The sequence below is a fragment of the Myxine glutinosa genome, chromosome 5, assembly GCF_964187855.1.
Source record: "Myxine glutinosa chromosome 5, kmMyxGlut1.1, whole genome shotgun sequence".
NCBI classification, from domain to species: domain Eukaryota; kingdom Metazoa; phylum Chordata; class Myxini; order Myxiniformes; family Myxinidae; genus Myxine; species Myxine glutinosa.
This window is the reverse complement of record NC_136265.1, coordinates 26,164,926-26,188,701: the sequence shown is the minus strand read 5'-3', so window position 1 is coordinate 26,188,701 and position 23,776 is coordinate 26,164,926. Positions and strand designations below refer to the sequence as shown.

The 23,776-nt window shown below is 38.3% G+C and overlaps 1 protein-coding gene across 5 annotated transcripts in view; it reads right to left on the bottom strand.

The window, feature by feature from the left end:
• Positions 1-427: 427 nt before the first annotated feature.
• CCDC137 (coiled-coil domain containing 137) overlaps positions 428-23,776 on the bottom strand; it is a 69,531-nt gene continuing 46,182 nt past the window's right edge. For all 5 annotated transcript variants that reach the window (XM_068117566.2, XM_068117568.2, XM_068117565.2 and 2 more), the window contains exons 5-6: positions 3,632-3,708; positions 428-775 (exon numbers count right to left, since the gene is read on the bottom strand). In XM_068117566.2, the coding sequence (XP_067973667.2) occupies positions 533-775; positions 3,632-3,708 (320 nt within the window). In that variant the 3' untranslated portion in view covers positions 428-532. The remainder of the gene's footprint in view (positions 776-3,631; positions 3,709-23,776) is intronic.

Genomic DNA, 23,776 nt, shown 5'->3' with positions numbered 1-23,776 from the left:
TGTCAAAGGACATTCCTGGCAAACTCCCTTGATATTCCACAGACTATTGCAAACTAATTTCTTTACAACAGCCCGGTGAAGCCAGGTTATCTGCTAGCATGAAATAAGAAGAAGCAAACTCAGCGTCGTTGGAAACCACCCCTGAAAGCGACAGCTTTTCCGTTCAAAATACAAACTCAGATTTAAAGGCCACGACCCTTCCAGCACGGAATGTGAAGCTCTCCTTCAGTCGCATGGCCAATCCGAAACCGAAAGGCCCCGACCAATAGCCCGAGAGAATGGTCAACCCGACATCTCAACGGATCAACTTACGGCCACAAGTTCAAGGACCGGTAATGTAGGGGGTCGTCGCTCGGTCGCAAGTCTTTGCAATCCACATACATGATCTCCCCCTTTTCCCAGAGTGGAAAAAGTACTGGAAACTGTACAAGGTGTTGAATCATTCTTTATTTTTACGCAGTACTGCGATTACCCCTCATAATTACAAAAATACAGGAATCCACAGAAAAACACGGCTATAATACTTTAAAAGCTAAAAGCCCGACAGGTGGCTCATCCTCCCTTTGTTTCCTCTTCTACCTTTTCCATCGAAAGAACTCTTCCCCTTCTGCGAGACTCTCTGCACTTTCAGGTCTCTGTAGGTCTTCATGACGCGCTCTCTCTCCGCCAGCAGGATGGACCGCCTGGCCATCGAAGGAGCCGGGGCGGCAGCTGGGTGCGTCTGCTTCACAATGGCCCCCGTTACCTGACAGAGCAACAGCGCTCTCTTCCCTGGCTGCAAAAAAGCACCACCACAACATCAAAAAAAGCCGCACACAAAAACACAGAGCAACAACAAAATGTAGTTTTACTCCTACGGGCCCCACTCACCCTCTTCCCCCCACTCCCCAAAATAAATTTGGTGTGTGTAATATGTAGATGGCCCTTTTCTGAAAATACACTTATTTTATTGACCAAATGAATCGTGATTTTGATGCACGAATAACCTTTTGAGATCATTCAAATGAACCACCAATGAATCAAGAGAGCCAGGAGCGGATTACAATTAGTTACGCAAATAAATGGCCGGCCCCATGGCAGGAAAGCAGCAAGCACCGATAATACAGCCTCCAAGTTTGATGCCTCCCTCCGAGTATTCCTTCGTACCCGGGAGATCGCCCACCGCAATGGGCACAGGTGGAGGATGGCAGCTTGCGATTGGCATTTGAGAGCAGCTTGCCGCGAAGCAATGCGGGCGTTAAACCCCTGCCCCGATTCCCCGAGGGAGAGAAGTCATCGTGGAGGAAATCTCTCGTTCAAAGAGATGGGGCTCAACACCCAGTGGCTTGAAGCTTGCTGGTAACTCAATTTACTACTGGAGGGCATGCACCATCAACATCAAAAGCTTCGACAATAAAAACTTCCACCGTTCTACTGTGTAATAGTTCAAAACATTTTTCATTTATATTTCAACTCAAACGGCTTGTCGGGAGAGTTGTGACAGAAGCTTACACAATGCAAATTAAAGTCTATTTATTTTGCATGCAAGCACATCAGTATTCCGTAATCCACGCTGCCACCCACAATATCCCCAATAGCAACCTACAACATCCCCCGTAGCAGCAACACACGACAACCCCCATGGCAACCCACGACAACCCCCGCGGCAACCCACGACAACCCCCGTAGCAGCAACCCACGACAACCCCCACGGCAACCCCCATGGCAACCCACGACATCCCGCGACAACCCCCGTGTCAACCCACGACAACCCCCATAGCAGCAACCCACGACAACCCCCATGGCAACCCACGACAACCCCCATGGCAACCCACGACAACACCCGTAGCAGCAACCCACGACAACACCCATGGCAACCCCCGTAGCAGCAACCCCCAATGGCAACCCACGACAACCCCCATGGAAACCCACGACAACCCCCGGTGGCAACCCATGACAACCCCCATAGCAGCAACCCATGACAACCCCCGTAGCAGCAACCCACCACACCCCCCACGACACCTCCACGACACCCCCCACGACAACCCCCATAGCAGCAACCCACGACAACCCCCGTAGCAGCAACCCACGACACCCCCCAACAACCCCCGTAGCAGCAACCCACGACAACCCCCCGTAGCAGCAACCCACGACAACCCCCGTAGCAGCAACCCACGACAACCCCCGTAGCAGCAACCCACGACAACCCCCGTAGCAGCAACCCACAACCCCCGTAGCAGCAACCCACGACAACCCCCATAGCAGCAACCCACGACACCCCCCGCGGCAACCCACAACAACCCCCGTAGCAGCAACCCACGACAACCCCCCGTCGCAGCAACCCACGACACCCCACGACAACCCACGGCAACCTGCATGGCAACCCACGACATCCCCCGCGGCAACCCACAACATTCCCGCCACCACCCACGACATCCCGGCACCACCCACGACATCCCTGCCACCACCCACGACATCCCCGCAGCAACCCACGCCAACCCCCATAGCAGCAACCCACGACAACCCCCGCGGCAACCCATGACAACCCCCATAGCAGCAAGCCATGACAACCCCCGTAGCAGCAACCCACCACACCCCCCGCGGCAACCCCCGTAGCAGCAACCCACGACAACCCCCGTAGCAGCAACCCACGACACCCCCCAACAACCCCCGTAGCAGCAACCCACGACAACCCCCCCCGTAGCAGCAACCCACGACAACCCCCGCGGCAACCCACGACAACCCCCGTGGCAACCCACGACAACCTGCTTGGCAACCCACGACATCCCCCGCGGCAACCGACGACATTCCCGCCACCACCTACGACATCCCGGCACCACCCATGACATCCCTGCCACCACCCACGACATCCCCGCCACCACCCACGACATCCCCGCCACCACCCACGACATCCCCGCCACCACCCACGACATCCCCGCCGCCACCGACGACATCCCCGCTGCCACCCACGACATCCCCGCCGCCACCCACAAGATCCTCGCCGCCACCCACGACATCCACGCCGCCACCCACGACATCCCCGCCACCACCCACGACATCCCCGCCACCACCCACGACATCCCCGCCGGGCGCCGCCAACCACGACATCCCCGCCGCCACCCACGACATCATCACCTACAACATCCCTGCCAACCACCCATAACATCTCAAAGTTTTTCAAAATGCTGAGACAGCATGATGGGTAAGTGGTCCACCTCCAAGATTCACCACGTGTTCGCAAAACTGACCGCAGTTTGCATGGGGCTGCTCTTCCCTACAGTTTCAATATGTTCGGGCCTCGCCGTGGAACATGACCTTAGACGTGACCTTAACGCAGCATCGATAGCGACAATCATGGCGCATTTGGTAAAAGCAAATTACCAAGTGTTATAATTACACGAACTGAGGGAAAAGAAAGCCATGAATTTGATAAAAGGTTAATTAAACAATAATGGAACAACAATAGATAAAAAGGAGAATCACGAGCGAACAATGTCTTGTGGAAGGGGTTTAATGGAATCCTTTTCCATCGCCATCTCCACGGTCCACTTCCCATCGCACATGCGATATTTCGAAGACCGTTTCCCACGTCCCTGATTACACATTTCCATCGTTTATAAATCTACAAAATGCATTCGACAAACAACCGCACCTTCGTATTCTGGCTCCTCCTCGGCTGAGCCGTGAGCATTGGAGGGCCTTGAACGACCTCCCCAAAGGCAACCTTGTCTGTAAAAGGAAAAAAAAATTTTTTTTGCAAAGGCATAAAAAAGATTCTTTTTTACTCAAAAAGGTCACAAAAGTTCAACGTCAAACATTGCGAAATGCAAAACTGATCCTCCAGTTCAGTAGAGACGACTACTACTACGACTAACACGAATACTACAACTACTCCTACTACTACTACGACTAACACTAATACTAATACTACAACTACTCCTACTACTACTATGACTAACACTAATACTACAACTACTCCTACTACTACTATGACTAACACGAATACTACAACTACTCCTACTAATACTACGACTAACACGAATACTACAACTACTCCTACTACTACTACGACTAACACTAATACTACAACTACTCCTACTACTACTATGACTAACACGAATACTACAACTACTCCTACTAATACTACGACTAACACTAATACTACAACTACTCCTACTACTACTACTACGACTAACACTAATACTAATACTACAACTACTCCTACTACTACTACGACTAACACTAATACTACTACGACTAACACTAATACTACAACTACTCCTACTACTACTATGACTAACACTAATACTACAACTACTCCTACTACTACTACAACTACTAACACTACTACTACTACTACTACTACTACAACTACTCCTACAACTACTAACACTACTAATACTACTATAACTACTCCGCCTAACACTAATACTACAACTACTACTACGACTAACACTAATACTACAACTAACACTAATACTATAACTACTAACACTTCTACTACTAACACTAATACTACAACTACTCCTACTACTACTATGACTAACACTAATACTACAACTACTAACACTACTACTACGAACACTAATACTACAACTACTCCTACTACTACTACGACTAACACTAATACTACAACTACTCCTACTACTACTACGACTAACACTAATACTACAACTACTCCTACTACTACTACAACTACTAACAGTACTACTACTACTAATACTACTATAACTACTCCGACTACTACTACGACTAACACTAATACTACAAGTACAACTATGACTAACACTAATACTACAACTACTAACACTACTACTACTAACACTACGACTACTACTAATACTACTAATACTATAACTACTCCTACTACTACTGCCACTAATAATACAACTACTCCTACTCCGACTACTACTACTACAACTACTAACTACTAATACTACTAATACTATAACTACTCCTACTACTACTACTACTACTAATAATACTAATACTACAACTACTCCTACTACCACTAATACAACTACTAATACTATTACTACTACTAGTACTACTACTAATACCACCACAAATACAACTACTACTAGTACTAATACTACCACAAATACAACTAATACTACCACTATCAGTACCATGGCCCCATTTATCCCCACATGTTGTGGGGTCGGCCGGGGAACGCTCTTGGCCCAAGTCTTTCACGAACCGGCTGGCCAGGCTTGGTGTTTCACTAAGGAGATTTGGGCAGGAATTTGGAATTTGTTCTCGGTTGCGGGCGATACCTCGCCGACTCTTTACAAAGGACACCATGGATTCTTCAACATCCTCCAACAACAACCAGTGCTGGCACAGACGGGTCCTCCGGCTTGTCGTTCCCCCGAGAGATGGCACACACGTTGATGCCCCACCTCCGTGAGATTCACCTGGATTACATTTTATAGCTGGGTCGAGATTCAAATCCAGGTAATGACAGTTCAACGAGTTCCCTTCATCTCGCAGAATACGACAATCAAGCCGGTGCCGTCTCTTGCACCTGAACGAAGGAGTTCAGTGGAGGGAGTAATAAGCTGATAAGAGCTTCGGTTCAATTCAAACACAAACAGAACGTCACAGCTCTTGTCACCCGTCACAGAACACCTCTTGCACGAGCTAAGCAAGAAATTCCGCAAAATAATTTTCCCGGAACGTACCCGCGCCTCGAGATACTATGGCGTCACAAATAATGTAGTGTAGGAGCTGTGCTCCAACGCAAATCGGAAGAATGGACGCGACAAAAAGCTGGAATTCGTCCGAGTTTCTTTATCTATCTATAATTCCAGTAATCTCTGTGTGTATGTTTGTATGTATGTATGTATGTATGTATGTATGTATGTATGTATGTATGTATGTATGTATGTTTGTCTGTGACCGCTGTTTCTCGACAACTACCGGTCCGATATACTTGAAACTTGCCAGGTATATTGCTGGGGACCCGAGGATGTGCCTTTTCAAGGTTTCATATTAATCGGAGAAGTAGTTACCGAGCTATGTCCAAAAAACGATTCAACCAATCAGAGAGCAGTGAGCTATCACGTGTGCCGAACGTGGCGAACAGACTCTGCCTCGGACGGCACATTTGAGAGCGTATTCATTTATTTCACGTTGGAAAACTATGTTGCCGTTAAACTATGTTTTAAAACTAATTAAAACTAATTTACGATTCATCGTAACTGCGATTTGCGACCTTCCGGACAGTGAAGACTTCACTTCCGGCAGCCAATCACAGAACGCTTTGTTGCGTAGGCGTGGCCGATGTGAGAGCGAGCCGAGCCGAGCGCGTGCGCCATTACGGTTCGTAATTCGATTTCTTCCGGAGAAAATAATAATTTCTCGATTTCTTATGCGCATTATTTCTCCCAATTCAGTCAGAGCGAAGGGCGGAAGCGAAGAGCGTAGTTTTTTTTGTTTACGGGCGTACGGGCGTACGGGCGGGGTAGAGCGTACGTGTAGCGTTTTTTTTTTTTTTTTGGCAAGGAACGGGCACCCACGTACGGGCATGCCCTAGTCTATCTATAATTCCAGTAATCTCTGTATGTCTGTGACCGCTGTTTCTCGACAACCACGGGTCCGATATACTTGAAACTTGCCAGGTATATTGCTGGGGACCCGAGGATGTGCCTTTTCAAGGTTTCATATTAATCGGACAAGTAGTTACCGAGCTATGTCCAAAAAACGATTCAACCAATCAGAGAGCAGCGAGCTATCACGTGTGCCGAACGTGGCGAACAGACTCTGCCTCGGACGGCACATTTGAGAGCGTATTCATTTATTTCACGTTGGCAAACTATGTTGCCGCTATGTTGGCGTTAAACTATGTTTTAAAACTAATTAAAACTAATTTGCGATTCTTTCGCTTTCCTGCGCGTTTGTGCACGCTATGGCGATTTCTTTACCAAACTCCGCAAGCCGTTCACTTTGGACCAAACCATTTCATGTAAATAGAGGGGGGGGATTGTCACCGTACTCGCAAGCCGTTCGCTTTGGACCAAACCATTTCATGTAAATAGAGGGGGGGGGGATTGTCACCGTACTCGCAAGCCGTTCGCTTTGGCTTTGCGAATGGACCAAACCATTTCATGTAAATAGAGGGGGGGGGGATATAATTTTAGATATATATATAGTACGGGCATGCCCTAGTTGTGTAAAATCAACTCGGGTGCTCTCCAAAGCCCGTTTATCGGGCAGCAATATATATACACATTATCCCGGAGCGTTTGCCCGGGAAAGGCGAGACCGGGCGTGCCCGGGCGTCCGGGGCGAACTCTGGAAAGGCGAGTCTGGACGTGCCCGAGCGTCCTGGACGAGGCCTGGCAAGTCGAGAGCGGGCATGCCCGGGCGTCCTGGACGAGCCCTGGAAAGGCGAGGCTGGGCGTGCCCGGGCGTCCTGGGCGAACCCTGAAAAGGCGAGTCTGGCCGTGCCGGGGCGTCCTGGACGAGGCCTGGCAAGTCGAGAGCGGGCATGCCCGGGCGTCCTGGGCGAGCCCTGGAAAGGCGAGACCGGGCGTGCCCGGGCGTCCTGGGCGAGCCCGGCATGGTGATCGCTCCGCGTCCTCGGTAGGTGCAAGGCAATTGTGTATACCCAGCGGTAGCCGCTACACACGTCCCCCCAGAATCAACTTGTACCGGCAGGGTCAATTTAAGGGGGGTCCTGATGACCCGGCCGAAGCGACCCCTGGCGGGTCGTGGGGGGTGGGGGGGGGTCCGGTGTGGTGGTGAGTAGTGTATATATGTTGCTTCTGGGACACTCTCATTTTCCCATTGACTTACATGTTAATTTTTCCCCTCCCTCATTGCCCCTAAACACCTCTATTTCTCTCACCCTGTTCTTTACGAACCTTCTAACCTTTTGACATGTTATCCTTATTCATTAGACCACTTAAACAATGGTCCTTCTGTGTGAACCTGTGATCCTTCTGACCTTATGGACCTTTTAACCTTTTACTCTTAATATCATCTGGTGAATCATCTTTGACCCACTCAAACAACGACCCTACAAATATTTGTTTATGTGTGGGAAATAATTTAATTCTCCTACAACTCTCCTCACCGTCTAATACATTAACAAAAAATATGTTTGAGTTTGGTTCTTTATTAAGATATTTTAACTGAGCTAAGATAAAATGGTAAACCTCCCTCAATGTTCTTGTTTGAGCGCCTCCAGTGCCACACACTTTTTGGTAGGCTCTGCCCACCTTTTGTTAAGCTCCGTCCACTTTTTGGTAAACCCCGCCCACTTTTGGTAAGCCACGCCCACCTTTTACTAAGCCCCGCCCACTTTTTGTTAGGCCACGCCCACTTTTTGCTATGTCCCGCCCACTTTTGCTACGCTCCGCCCACTTTTGCTAAGTCCCACCCACTTTATAAACTCTTCAGCATTGTATCATTTCCAGGTAATACATTACATCATTTTCAGGGAATTTCCATCACATCATTTCCAGTTAAGACACGCCCAGGGAATTTCCACAGGAAATGACACACACACAATGACACCCTTCTTATAAAAGGCACCGACCACACAGGCTTTTTCAAACACGCTTTCTGCTTCACTTGAGAATGGACTCCTATGCCGAAATGGAATGGGATAACTTTGCTATTCCTTGGAGTCCTACTACCTGTGTAGAACTCAACCTTCAGATTGATGAACTGGACTCGAACCTCTTATCAATGGAGGTAAGTTTGTTTATTTATTTATTTATTTATTTAATTTTTTTTTTTTTTTTTTTTTTTAGATGAGACTCATGTAAGAGTTAACAAAGTTTATTTTAATATTCATAGAGCTTGATTTATACAAATAAAAATATTGTATTAAATTAATACATTGTTATTTTCTTTCACAGGAAATTGTATCTGAGATACGAAATGAAAATTCTGCTTTTAACACAACTTGGGATGAAGTTATTTTTTTGTTTGAAGACATTTTGAACAACCAAGACCCCCAGAACGAGTTCTACCTTGATGACCCAGCCAAAGAGTTATACCTTGGAGATCCACAAAATCCTGAAAAAGAGTTTTACCATGATGATACTTGTTGTGAGTTATCAAAACAAAACCCACTGAACAAGTTCTACCTTGATGAGCCAGAATACAAGTCATACATTGGAGACCCACAAATTTCTGAAAATTGGGAAAGGGGAGTTCTCCCTGATGGTCCGCAGTTATACTATGTGAGACACATCATAGAAACCCTAAAAAATTGTGAAATGGGAATTCTCCCTGATGGTCCGCAGTTATACTATGTGAGACACATCATAGAAACCCTAAAAAATTGGGCAAGGAGAGTTCTCCCTGATGGTCCGCAGTTATACTATGTGAGACACATCATAGAAACCCTAAAAAATTGGGAAACGGGAATTCTCCCTGATGGTCCGCAGTTATACTATGTGAGACACATCATAGAAACCCTAAAAAATTGGGCAAGGAGAGTTCTCCCTGATGGTCCGCAGTTATACTATGTGAGACACATCATAGAAACCCTAAAAAATTGGGAAAGGGAAGTTTTCCCTGATGGTCCGCAGTTATACTATGTGAGACTTATCACGGAAACCCCAAATATTTCTGAAAATTGTGGTTCTACCTTGGGGACTTGGAAAGATGGTTATATTTTTGGAGACTCGGAATGGGGGTTTTGTTTTGATGACTCGGAATGTGATACCTATCTTGGAGGCTCAACAGGAATGTGGTTATACCTTGGGAACTTGGAAAGTTGGTTTTATTTTGGAGACTCTACCTGTGGGGTCCATCTTGGAGACTCTTTGGATTCTAAAGCAATGAACAATGTTCTTTGTTTAATGACGCTTGATTTAAGCAATATCAAGAAAGTTCGAGGAAGAAAATGCTGGAAAATTCTTTCTTCCCATTTCTACTTCTTCAAACTTGAAAGCCTTGAAAGACAGAATTGGAAGAAGAGGGAAAAAAAAAAAGAAATACATATTTTTTAAAAAGAAGAAAAAAAAGATTATGTTAGGGTTTGGGTGGGATTTTGAATGTGAGGGTTAGGGATGGGGTTGGGTTAGGGATGGGGTTGGGTTAGGGTTGGGATTTTGAATGTGAGGGTTGGGGTTGGGTTAGGGATGGGATTGGGTTAGGGTTGGGATTTTGAATGTGAGGGTTAGGGATGGGTTGGGGTTGGGTTAGGGATGGGGTTGGGTTTGGGTTGGGATTTTGAATGTGAGGGTTAGGGATGGGGTTGGGTTAGGGATGGGGTTGGGTTAGGGATGGGGTTGGGTTAGGGATGGGGTTGGGTTAGGGATGGGGTTGGGTTAGGGATTGGGTTGGGTTAGGGATGGGGTTGGGTTAGGAATGGGTTGGGTTAGGGATGGGGTTGGGTTAGGGATGGGTTTGGGTTAGGGATGGGTTTGGGTTAGGGATGGGGTTGGGTTAGGGTTTGTATATTATTATGACTCACTCACACATACACAAAAGTTAAGCCCCAACTGAAAAGTTGTGGGATTCTGTGTTTGGGGTTCACAGATTTAAAAACGTATCCCCATTATACACACACAAAAGTCAAGCCCCAACTGAAAAGTTGTGGGATTCTGTGTTTGGGGTTCACAGATTTAAAAACGTATCCCCATTATACACACACAAAAGTTAAGCCCCAACTAAAAAGTTGTGGGATTCTGTGTTTGGGGTTCACAGATTTAAAAACGTATCCCCATTATACACACACAAAAGTTAAGCCCCAACTAAAAAGTTGTGGGATTCTGTGTTTGGGGTTCACAGATTTAAAAACGTATCCCCATTACATTTTATTTATTTATTTATTATTTTCAAGGGTATTATCTGCTTACTTGTGTTTTTTGTAATTCTTGTGAGTAAAATGAACCCAAGATTTCTTCTCCATTTAAATCATATAATTTGTAGGTCCAAGGGACTGTATCCATTACATCAACGATTTTAAATAATTCATTAGTCCATCTCTTTGTATAACCTTTCTCAAAATGGCTTTTCCATTTGTATATTCTTACAATATCACCAACTTTAAACTTGGGCTTTCTCAAATTAATCTCCTTTTCATATTCTAATTTTGTAAATGTTTCTGATGGTTTTGATTTTGTTGATGAATGAACTGTATTATTGTAATTATCTACAATATCCTGAATTAAATACACCCATTTTTGAGAACTGAGTTGTGTGAATTTTTTATATAATTTCTCTTTTAAAGTACGATTAAAACGCTCAATAACAACTGCCTTTCCTTCATTAAAGGTGCTGTATAATTTAATACCCTTCCCCTTAAGAAATTTCATGAATATTTTGTTATAGAACTCTGTTCCCTCATCAGTCCATAACTTCTTTGGTTTCCTTTTATCCCGATCAAATATTCGCTTAAAGGCTAACATTAAAGTATCACCCCTTTTATTTTTTAAAGGGACAACCCAGGCAAATCTACTCCTCAAATCAATAACGGTTAAAGCATACCTGTAAAAAGCATCCCCTGTCATTATTCAATTCAATTAAATCAGCGGACCATATGTGGTCGGTGTATTTAGAATAAACCTTCCTTCTTTTAAACTTTGTGATTATAGGTTTGTGTAATTCTTCAGCCAAAAGCTCCTCAGTCTTGATGACATCATTAGAGCCTAATAGTTTTTTGAGGAATAACCAAGACCAAGTTTCAATTTAGCATTTATCAAATTTCTCACAATAAACCTATCAACTTTCTCTCTCAACGTTGGATTTTGTATCAAAGACAAATTATACAACATTTCGCTGTCGGCTTTATGTTTTTCAGTCAACGTAGTGGTATTTCCATAAGCAATATCATGCTTCATACACACTTCGTCAACCCTATTTGTAGGTTTAGACCAAGGTTTAGGATTGTCAGCCTTATCTAATCTTTTATCCAAGTTTGTTCCTGGACCACAGAAAGAATACCCTGGAAGGTGTAATTCCCCTGGAATTCCAGTTGTTGTAAATTTACTTCCTGACAGAAACTTTTGTATGTCTCCTCCACTTTTAGGAGATATGAATTGGCACTTTTTAGAGCCACACACTTGACATATTCCTTTTTGATAAACTCTATTATTTTTAGCTTTAACATAAGAGATATTTTTAGATTTAGTTTTCTTTTTACATTTGAGACAATAACTCATATTTATTTATCAGAAAAATTCCGACAGAGTATCAAAACCTTTTTGGTTTTCAACATATACATTTCAATCTTTATTTTTAAAACATAAAGAATCCTAAGGAATGCCTTCACTCTCTCCTCCATTTATTTACAAATAAAAACTAACTAAAGTCAATGACACCAACATCATCAATCACATAATCTTTTCCTTCTTCTTCTTCTTCTTCACCACTTTCTCGTTTAAATCTCCTCCCTGAAATTGAAGACATTGACGTTGTTATTTTTGAAACCATTATCTTCATAAGAGTTGTTAATTCTTTAATTTCCTCTTCGGTGCGTTGAGATTGATTTATTTGCTGTAATACACTCAATCTTTTACGAATCTCACTGATTTCCATCTTTTTATATTTTTCCTCCCTCTCTCTTTGCTCCCTTTCCTCCCTCTCCTCCTTCTCCTTTTTCTCCCTCTCCTCCTTCTTCTTTTTCTCTCTTTCCTCCTTCTCCCTTTTCTCTCCTTCCTCCTTCTCCTTTTTCTCCCTCTCCTCCTCCTTTTTCTCCCTCTCCTCCTTCTCCTCCCTCTCCCTTTCCTCCTTCTCCTTTTTCTCTCTTTCCTCCTTCTCTTCTTCAACTCCTTCCTCATCCCTTGCTACCCTTGAGTTTGAACCCCAAAGAATATTATACATATACTCATCTGGATTTTGAGATATTCTTGTATCTATAATTATTTTTCTCATAATAGGATACCAATAAGATTTGTTGACGATTTCTAAAAGAGTTTTATATTTCATAACTTTGAGAAGTTCATTTTTATTTAATATTTTAAACAAGTCTCTATTTGTGGGTTTAACAATATCAGTATAAGGCCAGTTTTTAATGACAAAATTCCCATGTATATGCTCCAAATCATAAGGTATGTAATACCGAGCACCCTTTTCTTGTAGGTATCCTTGAATACAAAAATTATAATTATCTTGTAGTCTTCTTCCTGCCATTTATGTATCAGAAATATATGTGAGATTAATATTATGACAGGTAATACCACCCCATCTTCCCACTACCAAATCGGTTTGTATTCCTCGGCTTTCTATCCTTATCTCATTACCTTCCTTCTTTGTCATGCGAACCATCGCTATACTATCATATATTTTTATTTTCTTAAAATCACGTATTTGTTGTTTACTAATTGTACTTCCACATAAATCCTTATCTTCACCAAGTGGATAATATTCTTCTTTACGAGACTGATTTAAATCATGTAGGTCTTCTATGTTTATTGAAAAAGACCAATTATACCCTAAATCAGGCATATCATACCCCCATTTATTAATTCGCATATTAACTAAATGTCCTTCTTTATAAAATTTAATTGTAAGCAGGTAGTTAAATTCAATGAGGAAAGGTGTATGGTCAGTATAACCAGGTGTTGTGGTTGTAAATTTTACTTGTTTCACAAAACGTGCTGTTTTCTTTAAAGATATATATTGTGATAAATCACTGAATCTAATCAAGTCATTCGCATCTGTAGGGTTTGGATAATTGATTAATTTATAAGTATTCTTCATATTAATATTTTTACTTACACTATATTTTTGTCGTTCAGCCTGTGCCTTTGTATAATAATTTGATAAATCAATATCCTGAGAGGATTTTCCAAAGATAGAACCATCTTTTCCAACATAGGTCATTTATATTAGATAAAAAATGATATCATAAAAATTTTCATTATTGTTGAGTTGAAATAATACATATAAACATAATTGGCCACAACATTTAGAATTAATTTCTTGAACTTGGAATGTTTGATAAACACCATTCTGTAAGAATTGTATTACTTCAACAGGTGGTGGCATACCATAACTATCAAAATAATATTTATCCTGACTATTATGAATACAAACCCAATGAGAACCATTCTGTGTGTCTAAATTCATAATAATATTCTTTGTATTCTTATTTATATGTATTAATTCATCTCTCATACAAATAACCACATTATCAATTTTTAGTGTTTTACAATACTTAGCTAGTTCTATATTTGACGTTGTATTCTTTCCAAATTGTTTAAACCATTTATCCATTTATTTATGAGAAAGATACAATCCATTACCCCGTTTAGTTAGTTTAACACCCGCTTGAGCGATAGAGGAAAGCATATCTCCAACCAACAATCTAGCTTTATCAGGTAGACTTTCAAGTTTTTGAGCAAAATCTACAATTACACCACTTCCACTAATTTGTTTCTCCAACTCCTTGTTATGTCTTTCCAATTCTTTTTGAGCTTTTAGTTGTGCCTTCCTTTCGTTAGCAGTTTTTACCGCTGCTGAAATACCACCAGTCAATACTCCCGCCGCACTTAAACCAGCAAATAAAGGAATTAGAAACGGGAGAAATCCTCCTCTTGACTCATCTATTGAATATTTCTTTAACATAGGTTTCGTCATTTTAATTTTAAGTGATCCAACATCATTTAGTGTTTTTACTTGTGTGTGTGTGAGTAAAACATCAATTCTTACAGCTCCTTTTCTTTGAATTGTATTAACATTAATAATACAAGGCTTTTGATTTTGAATACAAGATGTTAATTTATTAAGATTGATTTGATTAACATATACCCCAACCATTTATTTATGAGAAAAAACCTATGTGATATTAATCATAACACCATTATCTGTATTAATCTGTAATTCTGTTTCCTCCAAAAGCAAACAATATGCATTAACCTCTTCACTCTCCCCTCTTTCAATGTATAGAGAAGTATCCACTCGATTAGACTTTATAGTTTCCTTTTGAGAACTCAGGTCAATTGCGTAGATTGTATAAAGTTTTTGAAACGCAACCATATCCAAAATAGGATCATTATTACCATTACTTTCACACACCTTTTGGTAGGACTTGTAGGCTTCCGCATAATCATTTTTTTCCCAATCAATTTCCAATCTATCTCGCGGATAAAATGTGCCATCAAGAGAAACCCGAAGTTGTTTCACCTTAGCATTATCACTCAGCGCATTATTCTTATTAGTACCGTCCTCTCCATCTGGTTTTTTAAAAATGAGCCAGAGGTATCGTGGCTTTCCTTGAAGAACACCCAAATTCCAAGTGTAGGTAGTGTGTTCCAGTTTAACGTGTTGACATCTTCTTTTAAGGTATGATACATTTAGCGGTTTCTTTGAGTTAAGTCTTCTATTTAACATCTCTTCCGTTTTAAGATTAGGAGTATATTCACTGATATACCAACACAAATCATTAATAACAAATTTATTGTTGTCTCCAAAAGCATTTTCATCCCCAAAAAGCAACCTATTTACATTATCATTCCTTTGTAGTTGAAATCTAATTTTAAGACCATACAAAACTTTATCATAATCGCAAAATCCAAATATACCTTTAAGAGGTACTGCTACGGTAAAACTATTCACTGCTTTTGTTTCATCATTATACATTGACTTCCTTTGACTATAACCAGGGTCTGCGTTTGTACCCGTTGACATATCAGGAATAAAACCTTCAACAGCTCCCTTACCCATTCTATCACTAAACGAATATAGTGTAAATTTCATCATTTCAGATGTAGCAGAGACATAATCAACCGCTTCAACCTCTTGTGTTCCAATATACAGGCGGACACTGTCAAACATTTTCCAGAAGAAATCATTTACGAGTGTAGCATTAGTATTATTCGCAGCCTTAGTGAATTTAAATTTACACAGCAAGAAACTATCAGCTATATTCAAGTAAGTTTGTTGATTATTTATTTCAAAACTTTTTGTTCCGTTTGAATTCCAGTCTGTTCCTGTTATAGCATTTACCTTAAAATAGTCTTCCTTTTTAGTGGAGTTTGAAATGATAATCGTATCATCCAAATCATAGATACTATCAATCGCTTCCATACTTGTATTTATATAGCATTAAAATTGTTGAAACCCTGACCCAAGTATTTTAATGATTTTTTGTCGTTCTTGTGAAGATAGTTGAGTTTTACCTTTTTTTATTTCTTTGATTGCTTGTAATTTATGAGACTCCTTTTGAGCATCTTTTATACTCTTTATAGCACCAGCAACGGAGCCCACGGCAGAAGCAGTTGAACCAATTAGGTCTTTATGTTTAAGGATGGTTGAACCAATACCCATTAGAGTATCAATTATCCCATCTCCTTTATTTCGAAATTGATGACCTACACCTCGTTGTCTCTTAGGTTTATAGTATCCTCTACCCACATACCTTGTATAGTCTGGTGAAAGGAACATGCCCTCCCCTGTAATTATTTTATATTTTCCCAACTCGTGTTTTCTCACAATAACCATTATTTATTTATTGAAAAACTTCACGTAGGTGAATTCTGATGGATATAATTTCATCATTAAAGGATATCATACGATTATCTTGGTCGGTTATCCTAAAATTTACTCTGTATATGGTTTTTCCTGACACAGGTAAATAGACAAGATTTTTTGGTTCCATATTAAATTTATAACCAATCGGGGTTGAGTATGCACTGAATGAAAATATTGTATTTGTTCTTATTCCATCGTTATAAGCACCATCAATCAAATCACAATGAATTAATACTGAATTTATACCGGAGGATATTTGGATAACATTATCACTGTAAAACGTCCCGTTATTTTCAATCTTTTTTGAAGAGAAACCCAATAGCTCTCTAAACGAATTTTCAATCGTGAAATCAACTTTATAATTATTTTTAAGTTTAATAGTTGATTTTGAAGTGTGTTTTTGAATATCTATTACAATATTTTTTGGTTCATCACCTTTTTCTTTCATAAGGCGAGAGACTTCTGAAGATATTTGAGAAATCTCGTAAGCTCCAGGTGAAACGGTTATAGTTTTATATCCACTTCCTGGATTATAACTAAACTTGTTGTTTTTCTCTGTGATATTAAACAAGGTATTATAAGTTTCCATTGACAATAAAGATGCCTCATATGAGGTAAGGGGGTCAAGTTGTAGTGGGTAAGGGAATGAAGCTGTGTAATCGCTCGTTGTGAAATTAAAACTAAGAATTGTGCTTCTCATCTTATTTAATATCTAATAAAATATCTTTGTATTGACATTTATTAATTATTTTCATATTCATCAACTGATCTAAAATGGCTGAGGATTCATTAAAACAATTGTTGTTTCCAGCCTTCTTACTACCTAACAACAATAATAGCCTATTAACTAATTGTGATGGGTCATTTGGAAGAAAACTAACACCCGAACCAAGCTTACTTAAAGCATCAATAATATGTTTCTCCTTCTCATTCTTCTTACTTTTACCAGCAACAGAAACTCCATAATCAAGTGCATTTAACAACTCAATATATACCCTATCTTCCTCTCTTTCCATATCAAGTGGTTCCTCAAAATATTTTGAACCGCTGAATCCGGGGTTTGTTAGAAGAAACATTAATCTTGGAGTTAATTTAACATTTGGTTGAGTAGAACTCAAGAACATCAATTCATCATTAAATATCAATACCTTTTCTTCCACAAGATGAAACACTGCTGGTTCTTCTGTTGGAATGAGACCTGCTCTGGTTTTTGAACCCGCCGAATATTCATTGTTTTGAAGAGCTTCCACAACATAATTAGGGGGTTGATTTACCTGCTCAAGTTTCCGAAATAATCCCTCGTCATCATATTCTAATTCACCAAGTTCTTGTTTTGTTATCTGACTAAAATCTTTGAGCATTTGAAGTTTTTTTGGAGTAAATTCTACCGTGGGAACTGTAGGTGATTGTTGAGTTTTCAAAAGTGGTTTAAAGAATTTCTCTTGTTTTCTTTCAAAGGCTTCTTCACCAGTTAGTTTCTGTCTCCGTTTCTTCTTTATCTCTTCCTGTTGTTTAACAACTTTTGAAACTAATTGTTGATGTTCCTTAAACTTTCTTTCTCTTTCTTCGGTATTCATTTTCTGTATTTATTTATTGAAAAATATCATTTAATGAATTGTAAAGGTCAATGGGAAAATTTTCCTTTTCTTCATCATTATAGTAAATGTGTTGAAATAAATCTTTTTCTTTAAATATTTCATCAAATTCTTTATTGGTATTAATACGAGTTGTTATTTCTTCTTCACTAATACTTGTATCTCTGCTTTTCATACGTTTGCGTTGAATCTCCTCATCGATATCAAAACCGAATGATAAAATCTTAACTCCATCACCACACAATTGTTTAATAATTTGTCTCATTCCTTCAGGATTAGTTTCTAAAATCCCAAGACCATTAGATTTTACTTTATTTAACTCACTCTTACAATGTGAATATTTTGTAGAACCAAGAGAGACCTCCTCAAATATTTGACCTTCGTTCCTCAATCGCATATGTTCCTCCATTGAAATGTAGTAATAATCTTTCCCTTCTACTTCTCCTGGTCGCTTTGCTCTGGTTGTAGTACTCACAAAACGAATCATAGGGTGTTTTTTTAAAAAACTTACAATCTTTTCATTTTTACTATTCAAGAGTTTAGATTTATGAAAGTTCTTTCCAGAAGCAGATTTACCCACAAGGTTAATAATAATTGTTGTCATTTATATATGTAATTATGTTTAAAATAAAAATACATCCTTTAATATCTCATCTTGTTTCACAACAATATATTTATATTTTCCAATCGTGTGTTTCATATAATTTTCAAATTCTTTTTTACTACATAACGTAGAGCAATTATCTCTCCAAAAATTATTTACATCTATTGAATTTAACTTAAATAAAATAAAAGTATTGGCATTGTTTCTTATTGAGCGTCGAGGGATTTGAAAATATGACTGACTAAGATAAATACAATTACAAGAAGAATGTCTCCCTCTTGTATAGTAGCTGTCCATTACTGTTTGGTTTCTCTCATTAACACAATCATCAAAGATGACGAGGTTCTTTTTTGATTTATCTAAATCTTGAGGTGAAGGTATATCATCCGTATTATCACTGAGAATACAAGTTATGGGTTTTGGTTTCGATTTTGATTTCTGTGTATCACAAAATAATTGTATTATATCTTCAATATTATAATCATTTAGTTTGTTTTGAAGTTTAAATAAACCGATAATGTCTTCCTTTTTAAGACCTGCATTAAAACCCTGTGAGAGTAGTTGATACTCGGGTTGAAAACTAGACTTTGTAAAAATTATTAAATTATCATAATCTAAAAAATTAGGACCAAGGAGCATCTTTAAAAGTAAACAGGTTTTTCCACATCCGCTTGAACCAACTATTAGACATCTCAATGAATTTGGAATGTTTTTATGGTTATTAAATTTTATCTTATTTTCCCAAACGGGTAAAAAATCATTCATTTATATATTTGGAAAACAAGTCATCTAACTTTTTTTGAGCTATTTTAGAAACTCTATATTTTATCCTGAGTTCGGGTTTAATTTCAAAATAATTCATTATTTTATTTATATAGTATCTTGTATTAACATTTCCATTAAAATTATTTTGAATAATAAATATCATTAAACCCTTATACATTTCCTCAATACAAATAGTCTCTTCCCTTGAAAGAAATGGTGTATTATCATCACAATACTTAACATTCATCTCTCTTATTAATCTTGTAAAGTAATTCATTTTTGGTTCTAATTTAAAAGTTATATATATTTTTATATTTTTTATTATCATTAATTAAAATTAAATCACAGAAAATACATTGTTTATATGAACCCTCATTATTAAGCCCTATTCTATCACAAGCCGGACAATTCTCTAATTTATCATATGGAGAGTCTGGAAATTCTAAATATCCTTCAGAACTTATCATATTTATATGGTAAATTTTTACTTAAACTAAACGCAAGTTTATTCATTAATAAATACAATGTTTCAAAGCACAAAAGACAAATTTCACTCAATCTCTACTTCAGTGAAAGATATAGAAAAATATGTCAAAGATGTTAAATTGAACAAAGATAAATATGGAAATTTTTGGGTAAAACCAGTTATGGAAAATAACATGAGCCCCTCTATTTCATTTAAAGGAAGAGCTCTAACTATACCTGGAAAGACATCCATTAAAGTAAATCTAACAAAAGTTTCTCCTCTACTCCTGGCAATTTATTCAAAGCTTGAAAAAGTGATTGACCACGATACTTTGAAAAAGAATGATAAGACCATCAACAATACTCGTGGAGAAATTTGTATTTACTTTAATAATCCAAAGGGTGTAGATCTAAGTAAAATGAATGATGTTAATATTTCTGGTGAAATGTCATTTCGTTCTATGATAGTTAGAGATTATTTAAAGATAACTTTTGATATTAAAAATGTAGAGATTGAATCCGTTAATGAAAGAAAGTATATTGGTATAGATGGAAAGGTTTTTTCTGCTAATTAAATATGAGTCATTACAGCAGTGAAGATTTTACTATTTCATTGAACTCGGACGATAGTGATGATAGTATTTCATTGAACTCGGACGATGGTGATGATAGTATTTCATTGAACACAGATGATAGTTATGATACTAATAGTTTGTGCTCAAATGATAGTTATGAGAGTAGCTTTATTGATGACTCTGAGTATGATTCTGAGTATTCATGTGATAGTTATGACTTAGATGATTCTGAGTGAAAAAGTGTTTTAGTTTAAGCACAGTGATATATATAAAACGGAGCTGTAAAGCTCAAAAGTGTTTTATTTTAAGCACAGTGATAAATATAAAACACCACGTTTTCTCACGCTATAAATATGGTTTATTGTGATACTTGCGAGAAGGAAGTAAAATATTATAAACAACATATTCTCACCGCAAAACATACATACAACATTCTTAACAAACTTTCCCCTCTTCCACCTAAAACAAAACATTGTAAGGTCTGTAAAACAACCATCCTCAAGAAGGGGTTTAAAGCCCATCTTAAAACTAACAAACACTTGTCAAAATTGTTTACTATTAAAAACTCTGATGGTGCATTCAAAGGACATATTAAAATAAGAGTCTTTAACTTCAAACCTCCTGAACCAGAGTCTATAGTTGATGCTGTAGAAATAGTTAAACCTGCTGTTCAAACGTTGATTGAAAAAACACTAAAAGAAATGAAACCACTTAAATTTTATATGGGAGTAAAATTAGAAATGACAAAGGACGAAGGAGTTATAGATACACCATACATGAGAACTGAGCCACACTTTATATCTTCATATCAAGATTTTAAAACATCAGGAGTCTATGATGAACTTATTAAACAAGAGCAAGATGTGGATAATTCAATCGTAGGAAGTGGATTCAATATAGGAAAAATTATTTACATAGACATTCATATTCTTAAATCAGATCCTCTAAAAGCTTCTTCTTACATTGATTTACCCAGTGTTATCAAAAATAGAAAAGCAGTTATCAATATCAAAAATAAAGACAATAAATGTTTTCTCTGGTCTATTCTAGCACACTTACATCCTCCACATTTTCATGATGAAAGAGTATCTCATTATAAAAAATATGAGAATACATTAAATACGAAAGATCTAAAGTTTCCGATGACTTTAAATGATATTCCTAAATTTGAAAAGTTGAATAATTTATCAGTTAATGTTTATGGTCTAACCGAAACAAACAACATTCAGGTTTTAAAGCTTTCTGACAGTTGTAAACAAACTCATATTAATCTTCTATATTTTAATTCAGACGAAAATTCACATTATACATACATCAAAGATATTACAAAATTAATAAAACCACAAGTATGTAAAAGAACAAATAAAATATATATTTGTATGCGTTGTCTTAACTTCTTCCATACACAAGAAAGATTAGATAAACATTCAAATTATTGTGGTGAACATAAATCAACGGTAATCAACATGCCTAAAAAAGACTCAAAGATCACATTCAAAGATGAAAAGAAAACAATAAAACATCCATTTGTTATATATGCTGATTTTGAAAGTATTTTAGAAAAAATTGATACTGCTTCTCCAGATCCAAAAGAATCATACACAAATAAATATCAAAAACATACTCCTTGTGGTTTTTGTTATTATATCAAATCATCCGTTGGTGATAAATATAACAAGTTAGAGATGTATAGAGGCTCAAATACCCCAGAGGAGTTTGTGAAACGACTAGAAAAAGACTGTGTTCGATTAACCAAGATAATGAGAGAAACCAATAAACCAATGTCCTTAACAAGTAAAGAAAAAAGGGAATTTATAAAAAACAATGTCTGTCATATTTGTGAGGAGAAAATTGGTAAAGGTCTAAAGGTTAGAGACCATTGTCATCTCACTGGTAAATATAGAGGTCCGGCTCATCAAAGTTGTAATATTAATTATCAACTCCCCTCTTTCATTCCTGTCTTTCTTCATAACAACGCTCATTATGATACACATCTATTTATCAAGGAACTCTCAAAGACTTCTGGAAGTATCTCAGCAATTCCAAACACGGATCAGAAATACATTTCATTCACAAAAACAATTCACACATCTCCTATTACTCATATCAGATTTCTTGATACATTTAAATTCATGGCAAGTCCATTGGCTAACTTGGTTCAAAATCTAAAAGAGTTTCCATGTCTTTCAGAGTATTTTTTAGATAAAGATTTTCTAACACAAAAGGGAATTTACCCCTATGACTATATGGACTCATTTGAGAGATTCAATGAAACACAACTTCCTTTAAAAGAAAATTTCTATAACAAATTAAATAATAGTCATATATCTGATAAAGATTATGTACACGCACAAAATGTTTGGAAAAAATATAACATTAAGAATCTTGGTTTGTACCTCAAAACTGATGTTTTGTACCTCAAAACTGATGTGCTTTTGTTGGCCGATGTATTTGAAGCCTTTAGATCTGTTTGTCGCACTGGATATGGATTGGATCCTGCTCACTACTACACAGCACCTGGATTGGCCTGGAGTGCGATGTTGAAAATGACAAAACAAGCTTTGGATTTGATAACCGATGTTGATATGCTTTTGATGATTGAAAAGGCAAAAAGAGGTGGAATTTCACAAGTCTGCTCGAGTAGATACGCAAAAGCAAATAACAAATATCTTCCAAATTATGATCCAACGAAAGAGAGTTCTTACTTGATGTACTATGACGCGAACAACCTGTATGGCTGGGCAATGTCTCAGGCTCTTCCTTATGGAAAACTTAGATGGGTAAAGGAAAAAGACTACAAAAACGTTTTACAAGATGTATGTATCTCTACACAAAAAGAATTGGATGAAGAAAAAGTTGGTTATTATTTTGAAATTGATTTAAAATATCCAGAGGAACTCCATAACCTACACAAAGATCTCCCATTTGCTTGTGAGAAAGAAAGTCCAAAGAAAGAATGGTTGAGTGATTATCAACGATCGTTTGATATAGGTGAATCAACAGAAAAATTACTTACTACATTATATAACAAGAAAAATTATGTTCTACACCAAAGAAATTTGCGACAATATTTATCAAAAGGTCTAAGAGTAGAGAAGATCCATAGGGTTCTAAAGTTCAATCAAAGTCATTGGTTAAAGGGGTACATTGATTTTAATACACAAAGAAGAACAGAGTCAAAAACAGATTTTGAGAAAGACTTTTATAAATTGATGAATAATGCGGTCTTTGGTAAGACTATGGAGAATGTGAGGAAAAGACAAAATATCAGACTATCAACATCTTGGGAACAAGCATCAAAATTAATTAATAGACCGAGTTTTACTCGAGCTGAGGTCTTTACTGAGAACTTT